The sequence below is a fragment of the Talaromyces proteolyticus genome (assembly GCF_021365285.1).
Source record: "Talaromyces proteolyticus strain PMI_201 chromosome Unknown BGW36scaffold_9, whole genome shotgun sequence".
NCBI lineage: Eukaryota > Fungi > Ascomycota > Eurotiomycetes > Eurotiales > Trichocomaceae > Talaromyces > Talaromyces proteolyticus.
Window position 1 is genome coordinate 1,244,963 of NW_025764285.1, and position 19,489 is coordinate 1,264,451.

At 44.1% G+C, this 19,489-nt stretch overlaps 8 protein-coding genes across 8 annotated transcripts; 2 read left to right on the forward strand and 6 right to left on the reverse strand.

Moving 5' to 3' along the window:
* Window positions 1–92: 92 nt before the first annotated feature.
* On the reverse strand, window positions 93–1,398 carry BGW36DRAFT_430001 (uncharacterized protein; the record flags this gene model as incomplete). The annotated part of the gene is made up of 2 exons (XM_046220775.1): window positions 93–240; window positions 296–1,398. The coding sequence occupies 2 exons, from the start codon at window positions 1,396–1,398 to the stop codon at window positions 93–95; spliced, it is 1,251 nt and encodes a 416-aa protein (XP_046069648.1).
* A 691-nt stretch (window positions 1,399–2,089) lies between these two features.
* On the reverse strand, window positions 2,090–3,466 carry BGW36DRAFT_399189 (acyltransferase family-domain-containing protein; the record flags this gene model as incomplete). The annotated part of the gene is made up of 1 exon (XM_046218491.1): window positions 2,090–3,466. One exon carries the CDS (start codon window positions 3,464–3,466, stop codon window positions 2,090–2,092), a length of 1,377 nt encoding a protein of 458 aa, XP_046069649.1.
* Window positions 3,467–4,813: 1,347 nt separating this feature from the next.
* Window positions 4,814–6,408, reverse strand: BGW36DRAFT_361802 (uncharacterized protein; the record flags this gene model as incomplete). The annotated part of the gene is made up of 2 exons (XM_046214304.1): window positions 4,814–6,244; window positions 6,325–6,408. The coding sequence occupies 2 exons, from the start codon at window positions 6,406–6,408 to the stop codon at window positions 4,814–4,816; spliced, it is 1,515 nt and encodes a 504-aa protein (XP_046069650.1).
* Window positions 6,409–8,378: 1,970 nt separating this feature from the next.
* On the forward strand, window positions 8,379–8,783 carry BGW36DRAFT_430004 (uncharacterized protein; the record flags this gene model as incomplete). The annotated part of the gene is made up of 2 exons (XM_046220776.1): window positions 8,379–8,511; window positions 8,584–8,783. 2 exons carry the CDS (start codon window positions 8,379–8,381, stop codon window positions 8,781–8,783), a joined length of 333 nt encoding a protein of 110 aa, XP_046069651.1.
* Window positions 8,784–11,683: 2,900 nt separating this feature from the next.
* BGW36DRAFT_409567 (putative endosome-associated ubiquitin isopeptidase) lies at window positions 11,684–13,786 on the reverse strand. The gene is made up of 2 exons (XM_046219112.1): window positions 13,324–13,786; window positions 11,684–13,268 (listed from the first exon to the last, which is right to left on the reverse strand). Exons 1-2 carry the CDS (start codon window positions 13,453–13,455, stop codon window positions 11,814–11,816), a joined length of 1,587 nt encoding a protein of 528 aa, XP_046069652.1. The 5' UTR covers window positions 13,456–13,786; the 3' UTR covers window positions 11,684–11,813.
* A 187-nt stretch (window positions 13,787–13,973) lies between these two features.
* On the forward strand, window positions 13,974–15,957 carry BGW36DRAFT_430006 (uncharacterized protein; the record flags this gene model as incomplete). The annotated part of the gene is made up of 2 exons (XM_046220777.1): window positions 13,974–14,175; window positions 14,255–15,957. 2 exons carry the CDS (start codon window positions 13,974–13,976, stop codon window positions 15,955–15,957), a joined length of 1,905 nt encoding a protein of 634 aa, XP_046069653.1.
* A 253-nt stretch (window positions 15,958–16,210) lies between these two features.
* On the reverse strand, window positions 16,211–17,566 carry BGW36DRAFT_384084 (uncharacterized protein). Its single transcript, XM_046216757.1, has 3 exons — window positions 17,545–17,566; window positions 17,179–17,223; window positions 16,211–17,121 (listed from the first exon to the last, which is right to left on the reverse strand). The coding sequence occupies exon 3, from the start codon at window positions 17,108–17,110 to the stop codon at window positions 16,352–16,354; it is 759 nt and encodes a 252-aa protein (XP_046069654.1). The 5' UTR covers window positions 17,111–17,121; window positions 17,179–17,223; window positions 17,545–17,566; the 3' UTR covers window positions 16,211–16,351.
* BGW36DRAFT_430008 (fungal-specific transcription factor domain-containing protein) lies at window positions 17,541–19,109 on the reverse strand (the record flags this gene model as incomplete). The annotated part of the gene is made up of 5 exons (XM_046220778.1): window positions 17,541–18,128; window positions 18,178–18,432; window positions 18,488–18,774; window positions 18,831–18,938; window positions 18,989–19,109. The coding sequence occupies 5 exons, from the start codon at window positions 19,107–19,109 to the stop codon at window positions 17,541–17,543; spliced, it is 1,359 nt and encodes a 452-aa protein (XP_046069655.1).
* Window positions 19,110–19,489: the final 380 nt, after the last annotated feature.

Sequence of the window (19,489 nt, forward strand, 5' to 3'; positions counted from 1 at the left end):
AACATCTTTATAATCACCGTTCAGCTCAAGATCGTATAAGATTTGAAGGTTTATTGTCTTATCATTGATTACCATCTACATAAAGTCTTCTCTCATGAGGATCCTACAGCCCAAACCTCAACCCCCAGAATATCGAATTTCATGCCCTCGTCTGAAAGATGCTCATTGCCAAATGTTGGGCAAGACGCACTCACACCTTTTTCAACGGAGTCATCAATCCAGAGACCATAGTGGCCGTCACTGTTACCATATTAGCATTATTCCAGGATATCATGTGGGTAATGTATCAACCCACCCTCCCCCAACGCTCAGAAACCCCGTCTCGCAGAACATCATATAGTCATTAACACCACTATACGGAAACGCTTTGAACCGAATGCGCTCCGGTGTGCTCGTCCCACTCCGACTTCCATTCGCACTTAACCCATCACTGGGTAATTCAAGTAGGTTTGCGCTAACAGCCGCACTCTGTTTCTCGTTTATGCTTGGAGTAGGCGTGCTCGCTCTTAGCGTTGTGCTGCGAACGGCATTCGTGGTGTCCGCGCTGGGCGGGGGAGGGAACCCGGCTCTGCGCAGCTCTTCGTCTGTCATTGTCTGAAAGGCGTCGAAGTCTTCACCCGCTCCACTGCCGCCAATACGTTGATGGTGTTGATGGTGTTGTTGTTGTCCATGACTCAACAGCAACGGCGTAGACGCTAACACGCTCGCGCGCCACAGAAAACACTCACCCGTGCCATAAAAATGCGGACTGGGATGCGGCGGATCAGTCAAATACGCACCGAAAACAGCGCCGTCGGATGTGTCGCGGACTACCAGCACGTAGCCGGCCCTGGGACTGCGCTCGGATACCTGCCTGCAGGCATCATACAGAGTACCTAGGGACGAGCCATCGCGCTCCAACGAATATGCTAAATGCCATGTGTCCACCAGTTGCAACCGCGGCGGTACCAACAGCCGAATCTCCTCGGCGAGTGCGCGCGTGAGGATATGGCGGTAGGTAGCGCTCGAGAGGGATTTGAGGGTTAGAGGTGTGAGGGGAGGTGGTTGGAAAGGTGAGGCAGTGCGTTTGGGGGTGTAGATTGTCGAGGAAGAGTGTGTGGAGGAGGACATATTTCTGTTGTTGTTGTTGTTCTTGTTCGCATTGCGGGTTTGCGGTTGTCCTTCTTGCGATGGGTCTGTGAGGCGTCGGTACAGACCTGATACCACGCGGCTCACCGGGTAGGAGAAATAATTGGCGGTCGTGGGACGACCATCAGTTGAATCGGATTTGGAGCGTGAGGTAGAGGAGGGTGGTGGTGATGGGCGAGTTGCTTTTCTGGACGTCGATGACTGCGATCGCGTGGTTGTGCCTAAGGGAGTTCCAGACCGCGATGCAGATGGAGTGCTGGCAGCGGACATGTGAGAGAATGGCTTTACTTTGCTGGTCTGGAGATGATTGAGGCTGCTGCTTTGCAGGGTAGAGGATGGTGGCTGTAAATGGTCAATCCAGCGTGGGCATTTGAAGTTGGAGGTCGATCTGATAGTGCGGCCAGCTTCCCACCTTAAATGCGCCGCAACCCCACAGTCGTGTTGCTTACTACTGTTACATAAATTGGGTGAGTTTCTTAAAATTCAAGATATTTGTCTCAAATAAATTTATCATTCTATGGATTTATTTATATGAATTTAATTGATAATTTTACAATAATATTATTAAAAAAATTAGGGTAGTCGTTGAAACCGAAATTTCCCAAACTAAGGGATGAGAAGGGAAATCCTCATTTTACAATATATTTGGCGCAGTGCTTGCTTCGGCTAATTGGTATATAATGCTATTCTTGTATTTTCTCTCTGTGGTGTAGATCGAATGTATGTCGTTATCGTTTCCTCAACCAAGCTTTGTATATAGCTTCTTGCCTCATTCTGAAGCCAGGCTGTTTGAATGCAGTAGCATATCGTTTTTAATGATTGATGCTTAACATGAGCACTTCTAGTCGTTTAAAAGCATCACACCGGAGGCGTGAGGTATTGATCTCATTCGTTGCAATTTCATCTCCTCGTGCCAGTATTTCGAGAAGTAGTTGTACCACAAATTTCATAATACCTTAGGTTACAGTAACATCTTCCCATACAACCATTGAGAAAACTGAACACTGGTCTGATCAAATAATCGTGTGACGATTTCCGCCATCCATAATGTAACTGGCAGGAGTATCAAATGTGGTAGTAGGAAACTCATTTCCAAGCCCATCGGTTTATTTTTTGGCAATGAAAATTGATTCTCGCACGCTGGTACATGGATAGCACAGTCACCGGACCATCCTGTTGCGGCGTACATCCGAGATCCTAGTAACCAGAGGACCGGTCCGTGAACCAGGTACAATGCGTAGGAGATGCGGCCAAGATATTGGTTGAATCGCCCCTCAAAGAAGACTTTGAGTAACCGAATTCGTGAGATAGAGGTCACAAGGAAGATGGAGGCCCAGAACAAGTAAAACCATTTGCAATCCGTCACTGCTTGTGGTTGGAGAAAAGATATATAATACCATCCTGGTGATACTCTGAGTTCCGCTCCATCGCCGCTCTGGTAAGGGACTCCGCCAAGGTATATGCTGACGAAGAAGGAGAGGTAGAAGAGTATACCTTTAAAAGGACTCAGAGCTGCAAAGAAATCCGGTAGATTATTCCTCTCAGCGAGGAGATCGAGGTCGCAAAGGAGCATTCCCCCAAGAAACATCGCGCAAAACCACCCATCAACAATATATAAGAAATACACAATGAGCCCAACCCCACACCACAGTCTGCAATTGCGCGTGCATCGTGAGAATGCCATCAGCGCTGTGTAAATCACAATAGAACCTTTAAACTCTGCTGGGACCGACCAGGTGTGTCGATTATAAGTAAAAGAGGGATCACTAGAGTCACGGAAGATGAAACTAAAATCTCGGAACTCAATATACCAATTATAAATCTCATCCCAGTAATTCCCTTTCGGATCTGGCGTTGCGTGGATGTTGAGAAAATGCCATGAGGTCATATATATGAATGTGGTAAAGATTATGGGAATATAGAGGCGCAGCCACCTTCGGAACAGCGAGGAGGACAAAACCTCTCCCAGTTTGGAGTATTCGCCTGCATTGATGCACATGAGAGGCTTTGTCGACAGCACATACCCCGAAATAACGAAGAAGATACCCACAGCGAAGTGGCCGCCAGCGAAGATTATTCTGACTCCAGGCAGGCAAGCAAAGTAGTAATTGTTCCCGTAACCAAACGCACTCGCTAAGATGCGTTCCTCATTCGTGATAGTGTGAATCCAACCTTCGTGGTGAAACAAATATACAATTAATGCTGCAAATCCTCGGAGGCCATCAAGATGGGACGTGCGACGGTTCTGTGTATTAAATCCTGTCGCGGATGTGAAGATAGCAGGTCGAAATAGTTCCAAACACCATTTTAATGTTTGCACAACTGGGCCAATATCCATTTCGTAATCTGCGATGCTACTCTGGAATACGCATATGGTGTTAAAAGTAAATGTGATGGATGAGATGTGGAAGTCCGAATGACTAAAATGCAGATACGGATTCCAAAAACGAACGAGAATTGAATACTTTATTATCCCTTTTGACCTTACCATTCCAGAATGCCTGCCGTGTCCAGTTTGGATTCAATACCAATGGTAATATTTGTACCACAATAAAGCATGTGAAGATTATCAAGGCTAGACTTTTTAACTGGCACTAAAATCAAGCCATGTTGCACAAAATAATACAATATTGAGCAAAAGGAATGTTTAATGGCCCTACGTTTGAATAAAGGAATTAGCATAGGAATAAAGAGAACTAAGTAGTAGAAAACAAATAAGCGACTCAGTTGTCATATGAAAACAAGATATAATTACATGTGACTCAAATAACTAGATGAATTCTTAACTCGTAGAATATAGTTATTCTATACAAAGCGCCTTAACCGTATTCATAACAAATGAACTTACATCTCTGATAAAATTGTTCTTTTGTTTGCATCTGGCTGTAGAACCACCTGAGGCTCAAGGTTGGATATAAGACAATTATCCACTTATCATTTAGATATACCTGCTAATAGTGGTAACATCCATCAGTTTTATTTCCTCACTGCAAAGTACGACCAGTTCAATTTCCCTGCCATGACTGAGAACACAACATACTGCGGAACGAACCAGGCTGGTTCCAGCATATAATAGACTACACATGAAAGCGTTCATTTCAGTCTTAAAGGCAGAATTCGGGCTACCTGATCGAAAAGCCTTCAAGAATAGAAATTATTGATCTATGCTCCGGTGAGACCGAAAGCCAGGTGCAGAAAATCCTAGGATACACCGGACAAGTAATCTAATTCTTGATGAATCTTCAAATATTACCCAAGGTAGAACTATGAATCGGTGGCATTACATCTTCTAGGTCCTCCTACATTAAGTATGAGGCTATGCCAGGAACGTGATCAGCACAACATCAAGCTAAATTATAGCACTGTCAGGTGTACCCCTACAGCATTTCTTGCATTAGAAGAATATTCATGTTATTCAGGTGATACCTAAACTGTTATTGCACATTGTTGCCGGTATACCTGTGTTGATTCTGTGCAGTGCCCCTTTCACTATCTTGATTGAATTTGTAGCAAGACTAAAGATACTGACCTTCTGATATCTAAGAGTTAGTATGGAGTTGCCGGGCTTTCTCTACTGCCAGATCTAGACACAAACAGAGCTTCGGATGAAGTCAATATATTTTTCTTTCTAAATGTATACTTCCTGTCATTCGTAGTTCTGCGCCTTCTGCTCAAGACTAGGTATTTAGTTTTCAATAGCATTTCTATAGCTTGCATTTGCAACGGCCTCTATAGAACAGGCCAGCACATCGTTCCCAACTATGGACCAGCGAAAATTCCAAAGTGCCTCCCCCCCTTGTGAGAAATCCTGTTTCAAGAATTCAGGGAAGAGTGGTAGCGAGTTGGTAAGCCGCAGGATCCCATGTAGATAAACAATTTGCACAGTTTTGTCAGCCACACTAACAGAAAGAGTGATCTTGTCATGTCTCTGATCCCAGCGTATTATGCTATTTGGAATCAAGATACGACCATCTGCACAGGGAATATCTAGGGCTTCTGGGTCAAGCACAGCATTGCTAAAATCTATAGCTTCACTGGCATACGCCAAGTGGAAATAGCTGGCACCCATACTCGTCATTACCATGAGTTCTGGTCGATAGGTCGCTCCTTGACTGCAAGCGCCATCAAGATGCGTCCGTGGGAAGCCCACGTAGATGTTAACTCCCGGTTGAATGAAAGCGTTTGCGAGAGGTACAGATACAAAGTTAGTTCCACCATGCATGGCAACAGGGACACGTTGATGAGGCAAAATGAACTGATTAGGGGTCACCTCCTGTTTGAAGATCCAGTCACAGTAGCCGTCCAGAAGATGGCATTTAAGTATATATAATGGCCTGAGGCTATAAACAAAATGGAGGTATTGGCTGGGAGGTCTACTTGAGGAAGAGCTTGATAATGAATTATCCGCCTCAGGGAAGAAAAAAGGAGCCCAATTCTTTTCTATCCTCGCAGGTTGTCCATTGCGGATGGTTAAGGGCGTTGTAAAATTAGAAAACGGTCGGTGAATCCACATTGCACGTCGCTGTGGATTATCCAAGAGGGGCATATTGAAAATGATGACTGGCTCAGCATTCGGAACTTCTTCAAGAATGACCCGAGGATCTTCAGGTCCAACCGGGCCGCCTTTCGTGTCCCATGCTGCCGGTATCTCAAATATTCTAGGAAAGGTGGTGTCGTTGCAATTGCCATGGATAGTGTAATTCTCCAAGCTGTTCCATTCTTCGTCATATATCTGGCCACGGAGGAAGCTGACGATCTGCGCACCATCTAGGGGTGAATAAATCACTCGAGAGACCACAAGATACACTCCATAATCAGGAAGCCAAACCCCCGAGCCATGGAACCGAGACCACGTCATCTTTACGAGTTGATCAAAGGGGATGACCAGTTCTCCATAATGGTCACCGATCAGGGGATGAGACCACATCGACATGGCAATCTGAACCATATCATCATCCAAGTGGAAACTCTGCTCGACGCCAATACTGTCATTATGTCTGAGGCTATCACAGCTGATCTTCCCCGGAATTCCATTGTTGCAGAACCCAGGGAGGACTATTGTCTCAACTATCTCGTGATTGGAATATGAAACCTGGGTGGTAAAGTTAGATCCGGACTATAATATAGTAAATTTAGATTAGAAGAGAAAGTCCCCATGGCTGCTAAGGATAGGTTATCAAAAGGGGTTTTACTTACATTTTTATCGAGGAATCTAAACTGAAACTTCAATAAGCATAAAGCAAGGATAACCACACTGCCATACACCATCTTTCTTTTCATTATAGGTTTAAATTGTCGTATGAGGTAGCAATTCATGCAATTTATGTGACAAGGGATTTTGTTTTTTGAAAACAAGTTTGATACAGTTAATGGATAAAGATGAGATTTGTTTTAGTTGGGAAATAAGACCGGAGATCTCTATATAGGAAGAAGAAACACATTAGTGGTTTAGAAAATCAGGATGTGGTACAATATTATAAGTACCACTAATTCCTATTTTAGAGCATATTATCTATATTTGCTAGCTAAAATGCCGTTGGCTTTCCATGTATCTTCTTTAAAGAAGATAAACTGAATATTATGATGAGTTGCCATACCTGACTTATATCTATTTATGAAACAGTTTCTTCCTTTTGAGTCTAATTATATTCGCACTATCTAGTCTCTTGACAGACTAGTATTTATAATTCCTTAAGAAATGGCGGCTATCATTTATTTTAATTCTCACTTAGAAAAAATTCTTTGGAGTTACTGCACCTATGTATCATTTTAATTATGGCTAGTTGATTGCTATATCCATTCATATATTACCTAAGGAGGTATTACAGTACTTAGATGTTACTTTATATGGATATGTTGTGCTTCTAGCTGTGACCCAAAGTCTGTGTTTCTCCTTGGGTTAATCTAGGCTTTGTAATATTTTAGCCGTACACGTGTAATGTATAACAGGCAAGGATGTTCATATGTGACTGCATCAGAGGTCGTTATAGAATTAACGTAAGTCATGTAGTTATAGAATATGAAGCATCTACCATTTCCATTTGTTAAATGATCCAACATTGAATCTTGCGATAATTGGATCCACCAAAATCTTCATAATCTGTCCTCTAAGGTCATATAAGCACTATATGCTAGTTAGGTTGCTACATGGACTTCGAAAATTGACGGTTACCCTTTTATGCCTGTCACAGCCAGCTCCATAATCGATTGCAGTAAGAATGTAACAGTGGAATTTCTCCTTTCAACATCTTCTGCCTTTCTGTAGGAAACCATTCTAGTTATCCCTAAAACTGGAACTGCATTGTGTTACAGAGACCAAGGAATACCTCAGAATGAAACATACCATGTGACGATATGTTTTCCATATTTTACTACTACTAGGCTTTCAGTAACACATTATATGATCAACAATCATATAGATATACTACTAAATAATGTAATAAAATGTATTCATTACCTAACATGTTGAAACTGTCTTTGGATTAAATGGCGCTTTATGGAGCGGTTTTTCTGGTACATGACCGTTTATAGTATGACAAACAATATTAAGCTTATAGGCTTCTTCATATGTTTATGTAGATTACTTATACTTGCGTGTATTCTTAACTTGGAATGCACCACTTGAAAAGATGGAATAAGTAAAAAATCTAGATAGAACAAAATTGTTGTAGTTTTAAATTGAATATCATTTTATAAGCTAGTAGCCTCTAAGCTACACTTTAAGGCCATATATATCATATACATTATATGCAACATGTACGTAATCTTTTTGGAAAAAGGGATGCCAGGATGCCAGGAATAGCTGATAATACTGTGGTAAAGTTAAACCAGGGATCTAGATGCTCATTACGATTTGTCTTAACATTTGAAAGTTACGTACCTCCAAAATGTGCTGTATCTGAAATTTCTTTCTCTCTTATGTTTCGCTAGAGGTCTCACAGTCATATCAATTGATACCGCGGGCAAATGGATGAAATATAACACCGGGTGTATATGTAATATAACTTTTGCTGTGATCTTCATATTGTGATACACTTATTTGTGAAACAGAAGGTCTTAGCGTATATTTTACCTCCTTGATGAATGTAAATACTAAAGTATATAAAATCTACATCTTACTCGTATGAGACCATTTCTCGTTTGCAAGTTCAACACCTTTAGAACAAACTAGTGAATAAAATCCAGATTGTACTTACAATATATCTATATCTTGTCAGGCAACACCGTTTTGAAGACAATATCTTATCAAAATGCTCTCATTGAAAACTATTTCCGCTAGTCTTCTAGCTACCTTTCTCACCTCTCAAGGAGTTCAAGGGTTTACTACGGCTTGCATATATGACTCGTACAAATGCGGTGTCACCCTATCAGGAACTGCTTATGGTATAGCAGTCCTAACCACCATTTTTCCAAGTAGCTGGAATACATGCTAACTGCTCTTAATTGATTTAACAGGTTACAATGACACTGAGCTTATAACCGCTGTCAATGCTACCACAGTCATTCCGCCGCTTACTATTGCGCAGTTGAGCCAAACAATCTTCAGGTGTGCAGATACTTCAGGAACCATTGTCGCAAACGCGTTTTGTATAAATGGCTGCCAAGATCTTGAGCCCCATAATGGCGCTACCTCTAATGATCAGTGCACTATTTAAAGTCATTATTTTCCTCTGGAAGTCTGTATAGCAAAAATTCAACTTTTTGTTCTACGACGCAGATTTCCCCTAATTGACATCAACTGCAATTCAACAGTAGGGGCTGGAACGGGAGGCTTGGAAGGTGTGGAAATGGATAACCAGTCTTTTCTTTCAGCTCAATATCTTTTGTTCCTTCTTCCTGATCATTGAAAACGTTTTAAGAGCGAAAGAATGAGCATGTAGTAGGTTTGAACGATCAATTACTTGGCAATTTTAGTCTGCATAGCCATTCCTTATAGTCCAATGCAGCTGTTATGCATTTCTCAGATTTGTATACGTCCTGGATATTCCTCTAGTTGAAATTGGTACATTCCTATTCTATATCAAGTGATCTGAGACTCTAAACAAGAGAAGATGCTACAGGCGGTTGGCACAGAATCCATATTGAGATATAAATATAGCCTTGACAAAGGCTCAATGTTGAAGAGCTCACATGCATGCACGAATTTGTTTCCAAGGTGTCTATACATTCCGCATAGGGTATTTGAGCTTGAATAAACAGAACTAGTTAGATTGACTTCATAGGGATATTCATGTAACTTATTTACATGTAATCACACTCTCATACATGAGCCTATAGGAATATTGTCGATTCCTTCCTTATTAATATCCTCAAATCAATACAATCTGCCCTATTCTAAGAGTCATCTGGTGGTACCTCTGGTGGACTGGGGAAATCTGTTGGATATACACAACATCCCCAGCATAGTTGTGGGAACGGTTGTATATCATTGCATGTTGGGAGTGGTGTTATAGAGGTAATAGTAGTAGTAGTTGTGGTGGTGGCGGTGATGGTGATGGTAGTGGTACTTGTTGTTATTGTTGTTGTACAACAACCACAGGGTGTTAGATCACATTGATCATTATTATCAACAACATATGTTCCCTCACATCCATTAACACAGTATGAGTTTGCTGCTATATCCCCAAGAGTACTATTACATCGGTAGAGGACTTGGTAGATTTGAGCCATATCAAGTGGAGGTATAACCGATGACTGGTTCACAGAGTTAGTCAACTCCTCCAAGGTATAACCTTAGCATAACAGTCAGCAGTTGTCATCAAAAAAACCAAAAATTCATTGTCATAAGGTTCTCGTACCATAAAGCTCAGCTAGATAATAACCGCATTTGTAGGTTTGATAGACACATTCACTCCTGAAAGCTTGGATGCAGGATAAAAAGATACATAGCATGCAAATAACCCATTGGGTTATTGTTTGCATAATGATACTGTATACTTTAGAAATAGAAAACTTCAAACTGGTGAAGGAGAGGTTAGGTCAAAGATAAGCAGCCTACAAATATTAATGAGTAGTAAATCAAACCAGTGAAGAGACCAGTATGAAAAAACAATTCTAAGCTTATAGACATAAAAAGGGAGCTCTCGCATATGTATCCCCTTTTCGTCCGTCCGTACATTTGGACCAACTACAGTTTGTCGATGTTTTGTTATAGCCATGGGCTCGGATTATACATCTGTTACTGGGGTCTTGTCGTGAAGGGTAAATCAGAATGTGGGCTGCCCCCGTTACTTATTGGATAGCATATGGAAATCTCGGTGAAATAACACAGTAGCACAGAGCATCTTATAACCGGCCCCTTCAACTTTAGTCTTTGGGGCCGCGCAACAGCCGGTTACTAGATTATATATGGGATAAGACATGACTATACAGCTAGATCTATGTAATAAAATAAATTACCGTCTCGTAATAGGCATTTGTGAATGAATTTTTATTATTATTCATAGGATGTATTGACTCTGTTTTAACTTAAGGCTGGATGACTTTGAGCCTAGGCGAATCTGCTGGATCCACCACCTGCACATAGCCACGAAGGTAAAGGATACCATGATACTTGTGTAGCAAGAATCATCCTGTAACCCCCGTTTTGAGGTATTTTAATATGTGTGTCTTATCCTGTGTTAAGAATTCATGTGATTATACCTAGTAGGATGATCTAGACTTGTCTCGTGGCTAAGGCAACCGCATAGCCGAGCTTTCTGATCACCAGAAACACAGATCTGAGTCGTACACTACCTCTGATAACAAGAATAACAATTGCTTTATGTTCCAAGTGTACAAATTTCGCATAATGATTCCCGGGTCTCGGTAGCGCGAATGGCCTTAGAACCCGAATGCCAAAAGTGTCAGATCACAAGTGAGGTCCTTGGCCAGCTTTGTATAACCCTACCGCAAGCCATTACAACAATTTCTTTTTAATAAAAAGGTATCTACTCTACCATGATCACATGATTTTGATATAATCTTGGAGTAGCATCTATTGATGCTCAATAATAACCGATGGTTACTCTTATCCCACAACTACTTAAGTTGCGTTACAAGATTGCTCTAACGAAAAGCTACAATTCCATCAAGTTTCAAATGATCCTTTTCGTATCTGAGTTTGTACACAGAGGCACTTGGTCTAATTTCTATCGCATACTTCTTCAATTGCTTTCGGTTTGAAGAAGCCAAAAAAGGATTGCTCCGAAAGCCAATATCATTCTTATACTACAACCAGACAAGTACGTCCAGAGAAACTAATGAGGCCGGTGAATCGAACGTCAGCAGTTGATCCCATCCATTTTCTACTCTTTCTCTATCGGAAACGAATAACCTTTGAGGCGAAAACTATCAAATTAAAGATATTTTTTAATAAATTAAATATAAGTTATAATTTCCACCAATTTATTTATCTAATTTCAACTAATAATTTCGGGGTACAATTACTGGGACTAGATCCAACACACAGTACACACACGCTGTACATACAATACTGTCTGGGCTGGTCACACTGTACCATTAATTGGCCCTATTATGGAGCTACAATTATTATTGGTGTATAGGCATTGATAGTATTGTATTGAGCAGTAATATGGGTATATCATTGGTATATTATTCATCATACATAACGTCGTATGCTCTATCTCCCCCGACTCGCAACTCATTATAGAACCATGCACGGCGTACATTTTCCGGATAGGTGATCAGATACCTGGACGAAGATCAACAGTCTCGAATTCCAGCCCCTGCGCCTCAAACACATGCCCAGGCCGTAGCGCATCAGTGTAGATATTTGATTCCGCATGGGGATGGAACAGTCCTGTCTGTTTACAGCCGAGGACTGATTTCAAGCCTGGGGGATCTGTCAGTCGAAATACTCCCCAGCTGGGGTCCTTGGATGGAGCGCAGACAATGGCAATGCTTTCTGGCAGCATGGCCTGGTACCCGCAATGCGTGTGCAAGTCGCGTGAGCTCATGAAACATGTTTGCGTAGGGTGAGTATGGATCCAGCCAAGGACCATTAGATCCTCCGAGTCACAGTAGTCAAATATTGCGGTTTCGTTTACGGTCTCGCAGGTGTCAGATGTGGACTCCTGCTCGGGAATAAGTAGCTTGGAGACAAACAATGCGTTTGATATCAAGGTGCCACATAGAATGCCACATGTCTCCAAATTCCGTCGTGTGTTGGAGTCGGCAAGAGCGAGAAAGTGATTGCGAAGATCAGGAGGTAAAAACACTGTTCGTAAAGGAGTTCCGTTTTCGAGGTAGGCGGACGGCTTGAAGGTAAAGGTGGATGGGTTGAGGTCGGATTGGTTAGATGGAGCTTCTGCAACAGCTGGTTTTTCTTTCTGTGGAACCGGGGGAGCACTCGAGGTGATTTTGTTAGGAAGAAGGGGCGGTTGTTCATAGGTGATCTTCGGCTGAATATATTCCTTTGCCGGGCGTACAGGAGGGTGTGTATCGATTTCTTGTGACAACGACTTGGGGACAGTGAGTGTCTGGGCATTGAAAGGCCTTTGTTGCGGTACGATTGGGTATTTGTAGGTCGAATTCGCATTTCTCGTAGCCAGGTTTTGACGAGGCAAAGGGTCCCCATTTGATGGTCCGTCAATATGCAATCTGACCTCCTGGATTCGGTGACTGATATCATCCTGTCGTCCTAGAGCACGCTCCCAGTCTCCCCACATTCCGCCAGTCCGTCTTATGCGCTCTTCTTCTGGGGAGATTGCAGCTTGTCTGCTCTCTCGTCTCACAGTAGCCCTGCGATTTATCTCCTTCTGGGCAATCTTGACTGCAAGCTCTTTATTTTCCCCCGCCTCCAAAGGCTGTGCTGCATCAGACAGAGCGGGGTCTGGGAGGAGACCCTGATTGCGAAGCTGGAATGAGTCATTTTGAGAATGAGCCGACTTCACCTTCCTCGATTCGCGGTCAAGCATCAACTGCCTGTGACGCTCATATCGCTTGTTGATGCGGGGTTTTAGCGCCTCTAGCTTTTCAATGTTAATCTTGACTTGTTTCTCCGCTGCCACGAGTCCTTGTCGGTTTGGCTCATCTTTCGCATTTGGATGGTTGACTAGGTTCACTAGGACTAGCTGCGCGTGCCGGAAAAGTAGTAGATAGGCTTGCTCGTCATGGCCCTCTCGTTCGTAGATCTCCGCCTGCCAAATTTCCCAGAGTAAGCAAATATCGCATAGAAAGACAGCGTAGACAAACCTCCTTCACTAACGAGTTTGCCGTCCGCAGCCAGTATTTCAACGCTATCGCAGGGTTGTACTCATAATCCTGAGCAATTCGGGTGATCTGCTCGACGTTATGCGGCGTCGCAGGCACCCGCGAAGAGGACATGGTGTGGCCGCCTGTATGCGCGCGCGACGCGTCGGGGCCGCCGATTGTTGTTCTTTCTAGGACAGTTTGGACCCGTATCTTTCCTTACAGTCTCACACCGTGTATAGCGAGGCAGAAGCATATAGGTATCGATGCGTCAGTCAGGCAGGTCGCAGGTGGGGTGCGGCGTCTTCAAGGTGCTCAGATGGGACGAAGTGCAACAAAGAAGCTGGCTGGGAATAATGGTTGTATCTGTCATGGACGAGACATGTGTGCATTTTCATAATACGACAACATTTTATCTAGCTGCCTGGCGTTGACGCGAGATGGTTGAAGGGGCATTGTTAGTCTGCCATACCGCAATGCACATGTCAGTCTCCCCGGCGGGCGGAGATAGATGCCGCTCTCCGCCTTATGGCCTAAGGAATGATTCCCGCTTTCATCTTTGCTCTTTACTTTTCACTTCAACCGCCTGCAAGACATGACGCGGTGCGGTGTGCGAGTCTGCAATTACCGAGCTGTTCTTTTCACAGAACCCTATGAGGACTCGTCTCCTTGTTACGGGTCTTCAGCGCCCTTTGCTCGAGGCGCTCCGTCAGGATTATGCGGTCCCGTCTAGGTGCCTCGTGAAATGCTTCGCTACAGCTTCTGGCCGCAAACGACGCGAAAAACCCCTCTTGGATGCCAAATGGAAGTCTAGTCACCCAAAGCGAACTGATATTATAAACAATAGCCTGACTGGTAAGTATCCTCTCTACAAGGCGATTGGATAGAAAATGGAAAAGGAAGGGCGTGTCGCTAAATTCTGTCCGTCTTATAGAAGACATCGTCCAACGGCTATCGCATGTTCTCGGTGACGAAAGACCGTCCGCTATACTCGATCTATGTCCAGGGATAGGCTTGCTGTCTGCAAAGCTGAATGAAACACTGAAACCAGACCTCCACGTTCTAATCGAGCCTCGCAAGAGACGCTACGGAAAATTCCTTGAAAAATTGTCTACCAAGAAAGGCGTTGAATTGTACAACGAGAGCGTGAATTCTTCTAGGTCAATCTATACAATTATTTGGGATGAATTATTCGCCAAATATATACTAAACTCTGACGCAGTCAAAGGCTCCAAGGATGTCCTCGTAATAATAAACCTTACTGACGAGAACTTTCGCCTGGCTTCCAAGGTATGGTCATTCCTTCAAAAAGGCCTTGTTCTAGGATCCAAGCCACTCCGTGACTGGAAATTCCGATTCCTAGGCGTTATGGCCAGCAATGAAGCCGAAGCTGTCATTCCACGAAGCATCGTCGAGAGGAAAAAGGTGGCGTTGTTGGACGAGGTTACGACCAATAAGTCCATGTACATCGCCGAAACCGACAACCAGGAAAATCTTTCGATACGAGGATATGAAATATTCGCCAAGAGTGCTGCTGGGGCTGCCCAACGGACAGCAGAGAACAATATCCCAATCCCTAAAGGCCGCGAACGACCTCAAGTCGAGCCAATAACAGAATTACCTGCGGAGATTGTGTCTCCCGGGTCCCCCTTATCAGATCCTCTCTACCCATCGGCTTCCTTGCGCAAGCACATCAATGATGTTATGGAGGCAGAAGAGGCACGATCTGAACCCCTCGAATACAAAGACACCAAGAAACTGCCTAAAACTCTCGGACGCAGCCGGATAGATCTAAGATTCGTCGTGAGAAACCTTAACGAGCTGCAAGAAATAGCTAAAGGAACCATCAACATGGATCAACTCCAGTCAGAACTCGAAAAGGCGCGGACGGACTCGAATTCCGACCCTGAAGCCCTCAGTGCCCTAGATTCTCGCATTCGCAACATGAGGACAGAGCTAGCTGAGCGGATTGAGGGTTCCACGCATTTTGTAACTAAGCGAGCTATTAGTCATATTGATCAATATCGAGCATCCACAGGCTCAACAAACGACATCAAAAACTCGATGCTAGCGTGGGACCACCGACCCTTCGAGCCTCTCCTCATCCAGCCGGACGATATCTGGCCCCATGAAAAACCATGCGCTGTCTTGTACATGGAACCCAAAACGAATGACCAAATCGCAGAGTCGTTGTCTCTCGATATCGCTCATCAGAGACTCGACGAAGCCGTTGAGATTTCTAATTCCGTGCTGAACTCATTTGGTGTCCGAGGGAGAGAACCGGTACAAGACATGCTCACCAAGCTATATCCTGGAAAGTCGATCGTCGAAGTGATAAAAGCTGTTCCCAGCCTGTTCCCATATATCCCCAAGCAGCTTGCTTCTAATACCACAGATCCAGCAAATACAACAACCGAAACATCGTCATCAAAGTCGTCGTATTATGATTCATTTGAATATTTGCCGCAAAAATTGAATTTCAGATGCCTTCCAAATCATGTCATGCTCGACTTGTTGAAATATTATCTGCGGACACTGCCGACAGCATCCAAGTCGTTTCTACAAGTAAATCGGAGTTTGGGTGGATCGGCTACGAAATATTCCCTGCGTACTTGGATACTTGAGGATAAGAGATGATATCGGCTTTCTTTTTTATTTTGAGGTTAAACGGCCATATTCGCAAGATCTTTTTATAATATACCCACCTATACGGCGTTTTATCGATAGTTAATTGTGAGGACATTGTATACTAGAATGTAGTTCGATTGTTGGAGTTTGAGAATATCAGACTGATGTGTATGATAGTATTGGCACGTATCACATATCATGTTCGGATAACGCTGCTTGTTAAATACATGAAGAGCAACTCAAATCAAAAGAGTGATCAAGTTCCTAGCCTGTGTTATGACCATCTGAAAGTGAATGAACGAATGGTAATTGGTGCAGTGATAACAATGTTTCCAACAAGTTCGTGAAAGCTTGCTTGGTTGAGTTTTTCAGGGTAAATTAACCCACAACGTCGACGGCACAGTTATGATTTCGATCTGCGTTTGAATGGTCCTTCGCAACCCTCGATCTTGAACTCAGGATGACCATGAACAGAAATACGGGGCTTTGGTGCCCGGTCGTTCTTAGAGGATGTGGAGTCAATTTCCGTCCGCGGAGTCCCATCAGAGCACGGAGCGGCTTGAAGATTAGGTGAAAAAGCAAACCAGGTATTTGCAGAGTGTGAACTCGTCGGTTCGGTTGACTTTGGTGGAGCAAGGAGAGAGCTCGCAGGCCCTAAATCTGGGCTGAATAAGGGCAACTTGGGGTTTATAAGTTGAGAATGGGGTTGTGTAGAGTCTCGCGCTGGTGACGATGACATGGAGGACGACGACGACGGTTTCCAGCTGATATTCTGCGGTGGTGTTCCCTGGCTATGAACAAAGAAAAGAGCGGATCCGGGATAGGATCGTTGGAGGAGGGCCTCCTGAGAGTAACCACATTGCGAGGATTCGCTGGGTTCGGCGGACATGTCGTATAGGGTCTCGACAGCCGAGGCACAATACAGGCAAATGATGTCGTACTCCCCGGTACGGGGATAGTAGCCCACGCCTGCCAGGTGCATCCTTCGGCGGTCGGGTGGTTGGCCCTGAACGAATTGGAGCCAATGTGGTAGTTCGTCCATCGGGACCAAAGGCACAGGTTGCCCCCCCGGCCGCAATATGTAGAAATATGGACGGAGGGATTCAGTCTGACATGGCAGCATGTATCTCCACATGTCGAGCAGCGGATTCCACACATCCATCGGTGGCGATACTGTATCATGGCCAGTCTGGTCAGTTATGGTAGTAAATATACCCCATGTGTACTTACAATAAGGGGGAAACTTTGCTGGGCTGTCGTAGTAGAAGCTGCAGACTAAGAAAACAGGCTGAAGTCAGAACGATTTAACGAACGAGTTCTGGTAGATGATGATATTATTGCCGTATTAAATGAATGCAAGATGCAATCATTGGGAGAGTTCAAGAGGTAAACGGGAACAGCAGAGAGGCCGAGCGTGGGGTTGCTGAGGAAGGAGCGAAGGACCCGAAATTCACACAAACTCATACTCTCACACACACCTCTTCAATACATACACTCTTCAGATTGTATTTAGACCACATGAATGACTGAGATTTTCTCTCGGGTAATGGCATCATCTAACTGGACCAACCACTTGAAAGAAATCAGAAATCTTACACTAAACTTGGGATGAATCTTGTTATGCTGATGATTGCGCTCAGTCTGTCCATGTATTTTGGCACACAGTCTTGGTCAGAAGCAAGATCTTCTTGTATCCACAGGGCCCTTAGGGCCCGCCTCAGACAATCTAGGCTTCGTACGTATGTGGTCTTTTCTGTCCTCCAGACTAGGTCGAGGATCATATTTCTCTGCTCATCAGTCCGTGCCTCGCAGCCCAGAACGAGCAGTGGAAACTGGAGTTCGCAAGTGCGCATCCGGCATAACAAGGCAAATGCGTTATCTAGGAGAGGCTTCATGTTCCGTAACTCCCCAGAAATACTTTCGGAGACTCGTGCAAGATAGAGCATTGCCGCCGTTTGATATAATTTGACCATATCTGTCGCATCTGTGGTCTCCTGGGTGGAGAATTTTCCATATCTTTCGGAAATTTCCACGACAGTGCTGGCTCTGCCTTCTAGAATGTTGAGTCTTCCCACAAATTTCTCCATCGTGTCTCTCTGTTCGAACGCTTGGAATAGCACATTGAAAATATCAGATAGAAACTGCAATATGCGATGAGATGGGCGTACACGATTAGTCCTCTAGGGGTGTTATTAGCATAGTTCACGTAACAGGGATCAGGAAACTTACCTGGAGTCTATTCGGACCTAAAATCCACTCCCATCCTTTGAGATCAAGCTGCTTAGCAAACATGGATTCTACTGGACCATATCGCCAGTGCAGAATGCTGAATTGAGCAATTACATTATGATAATAAACCCAATCGAGTAATTCAGCGACAAAACTTTTGTTTATTTGCGTATCGAGGTGGCTTTTTTCGATTATATCTTTTACTCCACGGACATACCATAGCCATTGTCCGCCTGTTTCCGACGATGCGTGGATCTTAGAAAAGCTTAGCACTCAATACCCTGTCCTTTAGCCTTATATTCGAACCAACCTCAAACGAACATAGAAGCATGCCAGCAGTGACGTGCTGGGCTGCTTCTGTTGTGCTCAAGGTCCCGTTCTCTGCCGACTTGGCGAGCGCGCTAATGGCAGAAATCTTGAATTGGACTGCTCGACACTGGAGCCCATCACGATGTTGTGAAGCAACAGCAAGTAAGGCGAACAAGACCGCCCTAGAAGAGACTGTGCCGTCTGACAGTGCCATCTGAATCAGCAAATCTCGGAAAGCTGCCGCATCCTGGTTAAAGATGGCCAGGGAAGAAAACGCGGTAGATGCGACTATCAGACACTTTAGCCTCAGACACGTGTGTTAGTAATTGTTTGGCTATACCCACAATAATGAACCAGTTCTGCATCTCTTCCATCCAACTGACACGGTTTCCATGAGGAGCGATAAGGGGTAAGCAGTTGGCCAGGAAGAATCCTCGGTTGATTAGGTATCTCTACATCGGCTTTAGTCATTCGTCAACATTGAAAGCAAAGAAAAACTTACTTCTGGTGCTCAAGTCTACCAAATAGCTGTGCATTTCCATATCCCAGAACGAAGTATGAATGAAATGAAGCTTGAAAGATCTATCCCAATTCTTTCTCCCTGATGGCAATTTCCCAAGCATCGCACGCTTAGGATCGTTGGCTCTTGGCCACGAGAGGCGTATACCATAACCCTGGCATTTCCTTCTGACCCGGGCACAGTTCAGACAGCCTGGTTTATTGCGGTCACATCGAACTCTACGATCTGCAGCACGTAATCAGTCAATGCCGTTTCGAGTGCACGCTACATTGTAACCTTTGCAAGTCCAGCAGCCAATATGTGCCAAGCTTGTTCCCACCGAGTGCTTTTCTGCCATGCCGACGGTGACTTTGCAGGCTCATTATTGATGAGGATGAGGATGATGATGAGGACGTTTGCAAATAGCCAGAATATATATAATATGTCAGCCGGTTGGTGAACGACTGATGGTCTGATTGGTCGAAATGGCGGAACTGACCCACC

Coding starts and splice junctions, on each gene's coding strand:
- BGW36DRAFT_409567 (XM_046219112.1), bottom strand. CDS start 13,455: ATGTCCTCTTCGCGGGTGCCTGCGACGCCGCATAACGTCGAGCAGATC. Junction 13,269..13,323: donor CAAACTCGTTAGTGAAGGAG/GTTTGTCTACGC, acceptor GAAATTTGGCAG/GCGGAGATCTACGAACGAGA.
- BGW36DRAFT_384084 (XM_046216757.1), bottom strand. CDS start 17,110: ATGGATGTGTGGAATCCGCTGCTCGACATGTGGAGATACATGCTGCCA.